Source organism: Ictidomys tridecemlineatus, chromosome 5 (assembly GCF_052094955.1).
Source record: "Ictidomys tridecemlineatus isolate mIctTri1 chromosome 5, mIctTri1.hap1, whole genome shotgun sequence".
Classification (NCBI taxonomy): domain Eukaryota; kingdom Metazoa; phylum Chordata; class Mammalia; order Rodentia; family Sciuridae; genus Ictidomys; species Ictidomys tridecemlineatus.
Window position 1 is genome coordinate 36,933,170 of NC_135481.1, and position 6,000 is coordinate 36,939,169.

The 6,000-nt window shown below is 41.9% G+C and overlaps 2 protein-coding genes across 8 annotated transcripts in view; one reads left to right on the forward strand and one right to left on the reverse strand.

The window, feature by feature from the left end:
* The window catches only part of Mapda (N6-Methyl-AMP deaminase), a 40,294-nt gene extending 37,372 nt beyond the window's left edge, over nucleotides 1-2,922 (reverse strand). For 6 of the 7 annotated variants that reach the window (XM_021726323.3, XM_013358199.4, XM_013358201.4 and 3 more), the window contains exons 1-2: nucleotides 2,673-2,922; nucleotides 1,314-1,448 (exon numbers count right to left, since the gene is read on the reverse strand). The gene's annotated coding sequence lies outside the window, so the exon portion shown is untranslated. The remainder of the gene's footprint in view (nucleotides 1-1,313; nucleotides 1,449-2,672) is intronic. The other variant, XM_078049730.1, reaches the window with a different exon arrangement.
* On the forward strand, nucleotides 2,896-5,775 carry Lcmt2 (leucine carboxyl methyltransferase 2). The gene has a single exon (XM_005316480.5). The coding sequence runs from the start codon at nucleotides 3,036-3,038 to the stop codon at nucleotides 5,091-5,093; it is 2,058 nt and encodes a 685-aa protein (XP_005316537.1). The 5' UTR covers nucleotides 2,896-3,035; the 3' UTR covers nucleotides 5,094-5,775.
* Nucleotides 5,776-6,000: the final 225 nt, after the last annotated feature.

Here is a 6,000-nt window from a genome sequence, read left to right on the forward strand (position 1 = left end):
TGTTTTCTTTGATATGAGGATTTTTACATAAACTGAGATTTAAAAAAACACTCATAAGACACATAATGGCGAGTGTGGGAGTGGGGAGGGATGGATGAGAGGAATGGAGGAACTTTAGATAGGGCAAAGGGAAGGGAGAGGAAAGAGGGGCAAGGGAGTAGGAATGATGATGGAATAAATTAGACATCTTTACCCTAAGTACATGTATAAGACACAAATGGTGTGAAAATACTTTGTGTACAACCAGTGTCTTAAAAAATTGTGCTCTATATGTGTAATATGAAATGAATTTCATTCTGCCATCATATATAACAAATCAGAATAAATAATTAAAAAGTGGCAAAACTAAATAAAAGCATGTAATATTTGATTTTTTAATAACTTAAAAAACAGTACTTGTGAAATACCTTTAGTATCATGAATTGCAAGAAGGATTTTATGTTTAGAGAATAGAATGACAGCCTAAAAAAGCACTTAGCTCATTTTATAATGCAAGCCTACAACAAACCTAACAGGTGGCCAACTTTCTGCATATACTTTCAACTCTATTCCAGGATACTGAATTTATTTTGTACCCCACTCAAACTGTCCTCCAGACAGACCTTTAGTTGTAAGCAAATTTTACTGGCCCACTGACAACAATGTCAATCATGGAAATCTAAAAGCCACCCAAACAGTCATGCTGTTCCTTGCCTAAGATTATGCTTCCAACAATACCAATCCCTGCCAAATCCATGCTTCCTGGGCTGATTTTTTGTGTGGGTCAGAAGAAACTGGGGTGGGGGAGAGAATCTAAAAGGCAATGAACATTGGGGTAAGATCTTTCTACATTAGTGGTATTTCATTGAGTTAGTGCAGTACCAGAACCAAATTTCCTATTTCCCAGGGAACATTTTTCATACTGCCACCCCTTCCAAAAAGGGAACTCAGAATCATAAAAATATTTGTTACTATTTATTATGTACTTACTATGAGAAAGGCACTGTGTTAAGTATCTTAGAAAGTTTTTTTAAATCCTCACAACTCATGAGGTATTATTCTCTCCATTTTACATAAACTGAGATTTAAAAAAACACTCATAAGGTACCCAAATCATAGTTTTGCTCCATTTTCTTCTTAATATTTTTCTTGCTCTGCTCTTTGCAAAAAAAAAAAAGTAGTATTTTAAACATGGCATCTATTTTACTAACTTGTCATTAAATAAATTTGTTTCTACCAAGCTAGATTTTTTTTTCCCCAAAGTCCTTCAATTATTCTTTTTCTTTCCCAACTGGCCTGAATCAACTCTGAGATACCTCAAGAACAACACTTACGCCCCTCATTTTAGAGATGAGGCTCCAAAGAACCAGAAGCCTTAGGTGAATCCTTTTTCACAATCTCTTCAAAGGCAATTCAAAAATCAAGTGTTCCACCAGATCCATCCAGCTTACACTAAACTGCCACCAACTCTACAGAGAAAATAGAAAACATTAAGTATGAATTCCTTCTATTTTTCTCTGCCTTAATCTCTTCTAAACTTATCTTTAGCCATATTCTTTTGAGTCAGAGAAAAATGCTAATGTGTTCTGGGTCCCACTTCTTCCTATCTATTCCAAGTTGTTACTCCACCAATGAGTTATCATCTCATTTTTCAATTTCTTCAACTTGTCCCTCTCTGATAGCTGATTTCCTTCAGGGGAACAACATGCATATGCAGCATGTATTTGCTTCCACCTGAAAACAGAAGGGGGGGAGGACTCAACTTTTATCTCACTTTCTTCATTAGCTACTACTGCTGTTTTCTCCTGCTGAATTAAGCTCCTTGAAAGTATAATTTAGCCTAGATGCCTCCATTAACTTATCTCTTATTCACTGAAACATGGATTCTGCCCTGATTGTTGCACAAAAACTGTTTCTCCCTAAGGTCATTTATGAGCTCTTAAGCCCTAGAGCTAAATTATATTTTTCAATTATCAAATCTTCATCCTGATCTAAGCTTTTTCTTGACTCTAGTATGCAAATGAGCTGGACTCCAAAACTCATGCTCTTAAGCATTATGTGCTACTGCTTGGAGTTAAATATACTGAAATCCATCCTGTTTTCCTTCTCTATTTCAGCCTGTCATAAAATTAATAAATTATAAATCTCCTCAATACTTCTAAAAGCAGTTTCTTATTGGTGACTGCTAAACATCCAATTTGGAAACTTTATTTTAAAATATAACCTGGATTTCCTCCTTAAAAGCAGGCTTATAACATGTTACAGGAAATAATCATCTCTCTTCCATGACCTTTCACGGACATACTCAATATCACTTTAGAGTTACAGAATTTCGGAAGTGAAAGGGAGTAACATTTTATAGATGAGAAACAGAGGGTGAGTCTTTTACTCATTCTTAACCTAGCACAAGGAATACAAGGTAATCAATAGTATATATCTGTGGGGGGCAGTTATAAATATTTACTAATTATCTGTAAAGGTCTGTTTCTGCACTTTCCATATGGCTCGATTTTAGATTTTAAACAGGCTCTCTTTTGTACGACGAAAGCATTGAATAAATTCGCAACTATCATTAGCATCCAAGAAACGACTTCTTCTTGCCCTCCAAAGTCCGTGGTGCTGACCCTTCTTCGCCCCTACTAAATCCTTCCTTCGCCATGCAAGGAAATCAGGTCGTCAGTTCCCACACTCACCTCTGAGAGATGTCTCAACTATTAGGGCCCAGGTAGTTTCCCCTCAGACTGAAAGAGTGGGAGAAAGGTGACAACCCGCTCTCCCCTACACACGCTGTCACTGAGGTAGCAGGGTGTCTTCTTGAGGAAACGTAATTCGGATAATTATAGAAAGGTCATTCACAGTTGAACTCTAAAACAAGTAACACCCTCCTCAATCCTGATTGGAGAGCTGCACTCTTCCCGGAAGTGACGTAACTCGTACATGAGGGGGTGACCTGGAGGAGGGGTAGTTTTCGGTACCGAGGGGCGTGAGATCTGTACTAAAGAACAGCAGAGCGGTTCACGAGTGTGACGGAAGCCGTTCCTGAGTTTCTCCTGACCATGGGCCCGCGGAGCCGGGAGCGGCGGGCAGGAGCAGTACAGAGTACCAATGACAGCAGCGCTCTCAGCAAGAGTTCCCTAGCCGCGCGTGGGTACGTGCAGGACGCCTTCGTCTCGCTGTTGGTTCCGGGGACCGCGCGCCGCGCGCCGCTTATTCACAGAGGTTACTACGTCCGTGCGCGCGCGGTGCGGCATTGTGTACACGCCTTTCTGAGGCGAGCGTGCGCGTACCCTGAGGCGCCTCGCTCGCAGATCTTGTCTTTGGGCGCGGGTTCTGACTCTCTGTATTTCTGCCTCAAAACCGATGGCCTCCTGGCCAGGGCTGCAGTATGGGAAGTGGATTTCCCGGATGTGGCGCGGCGCAAAGCCGAGAGAATTGCAGAGACACCGGAACTGTGCGCGTTAACTGGGCCTTTCCAGAGGGGCAGTCCCGCGTCCGTGCTGTGCTTTGAGAGCTTGGACTACCACATCCTGGGCTTGGACCTAAGGCAGCTCCAGGAATTGGATGAGGCCCTGGCCTCCGCGGGCTTGGACGTGACCACACCCACTCTGCTCCTGGCCGAGGCGGTGCTGACCTACCTCGAGCCGGTTAGTGCTGCCTCCCTCATTGCCTGGGCAGCCCGACGTTTTCCTGATGCCCTTTTTGTGGTCTATGAGCAAATGAAGCCTCAAGATGCATTTGGGCAGTTCATGCTGCAACACTTTCAGCAGCTGAATTCCCCCCTTCATGGCCTGGACAGCTTTCCAGATGTGGAGGCCCAGCGGTGCCGCTTCCTTCAAGCTGGCTGGACTGCCTGTAGTGCCATGGACATGAATGAATTCTATCACTGCTTTCTCCCCGCAGAGGAACGCTGGCGGATAGAAAATCTTGAACCCTTTGATGAGTTTGAGGAGTGGCATCTTAAGTGTGCCCACTACTTCGTTTTGGCAGCCTCTAGGGGAGACACCCTGTCCCAGACTCTGGTGTTTCCACCCGCAGAGGTATTTCCTCGAGTAGATCCTGCTTCACCTTCAGGAGTCTTCGATGCCAGAATAGTCACTAATGACAATCAGGGCTCAACTCTTAAAACATTCGGCCATGCTTCTGTCCTCCTGAGCTCTGGCATTATTCTCAGTGCAGGAGGATTTGGAGAACAGAAGAGGCGGCACTGCAGAGTGAACAAGTTTCACTTGCTGTCAAGAAATAGTGACTCTGAATGGAAAGGCTTCCATATAGACAGTTGTGGGACGGGAACCCAGTGGGATGGACGTCTTTATCACACCATGACAAGACTTTCAGATACTCAGGTTTTGGTTCTGGGAGGGAGACTGTCCCCAGTAAATCCAGCCTTGAGCCCTCTACAGATTCATTTATTTAAAAATGAAGATAATAGCACTGAGAGCCTGAATGTGACAGTAACAAGGGCTGGTCCAGGAAATTTCACTTTGTCTTGTTGGCGGCATTCAACAACTGAAGTGTCCTATAAGAATCAGAAATATTTGTTTGTATATGGGGGTCGAAGTGTGCTAGAACCTGTACTAAGTGACTGGCATTTCTTGCATGTAGGGACAATGGCTTCGGTCAAGATCCCGGTGGAAGGGGAAGCACCTGAAGCTAGGCATTCCCACAGTGCCTGCAGTTGGCAAGGGGGAGCCCTTATTGCTGGAGGTCTTGGGGCTTCTGAGGAGCCATTGAACTCTGTACTCTTTCTGAGGCCAATCTCTTGTGGATTTCTCTGGGAATCAATAGATATCCAACCTCCTATTACCCCAAGGTACTCCCACACAGCTCATGTACTCAATGAAAAGCTTCTACTGGTAGGAGGGATCTGGATTCATTCTTCCTTAGTCCCGGGAGTGACTGTTGTCAATTTGACTACAGGATTGAGCTCTGAGTATCAGATTGACACAACATGTGTGCCGCGGCCATTAATGTTACACAACCATACTAGCATCCTCCTTCCTGAAGAGCAACAGCTCTTGCTCCTTGGAGGTGGGGGTAATTGCTTTTCCTTTGGTACTTATTTCAACCCCCATACAGTGACATTAGATATTTCTTCCTTAAGTGTTGGGCAGTAAAGACTATGGACTCTTAATCTATTCATGACCCACTAAAGTAGACAATATAGGTTTCTACAAATTAGACTTGAATCTGACTATAGATGTTGCTACTCCTTCCTCCTTCCTCTTTGTTTTCCTCCTTAGCCCTATTAAGTGAAGAAAGTGAAAAAGGGTATTAAGATACATACCAACAATCAGACAGATGATTATATATATATATATATATATATATATATATATACACACACACATATATATATTGTAACAACGATACAGTCCCAGAATAAGGGCCTTTGCATTCATGTCCAGTTTATTGAACTTCTACGAATCTTCAAATCTTAGTTTAGCCATTTATTGACTTACAGTGGCTTTTATACTAAGATAAATACAAAATTTCCTATACCTAGGCTTTGTGACTTGAGAATATACCTTAGAAAAAGTTGCACACAGATTCTTGGTAGAATACAAGTTGAATATAGTCAGAGGAATATGGGGAACATGGTATTAACCTAATTCTTTGTGTATGAAATCTAAGTGAACATAAAGTTTGATTAAGGTATTGTTCTTTTAAGTGAACAATTCAGTTTTAACAAGAAATGTTGTATGACTATTGAAAACCATGTTTTGATTATTTTTTACTACTTGTTTTATATTTATTTAGATTTATAAGTGCCAATAAACCAGATATTTGATGCCTCAATTCATAATGTACATGGTATAATAATGTTTTATTCCAGATCTACTCTACCTTACACTATCTATCCATCCCTATGTTCTGTGTCCACTTTATCTTGATGGACTGCATCAATCAATTCTCTTGTCCTCTAGTTTTTTTATTGATTCCTGTTAGTCAGAGACACTAAAAGAGGGGAATAGGGGCAGAAAGACTGAATCAGGTATTCCCAGCAGATTGGTGGTAGCAACA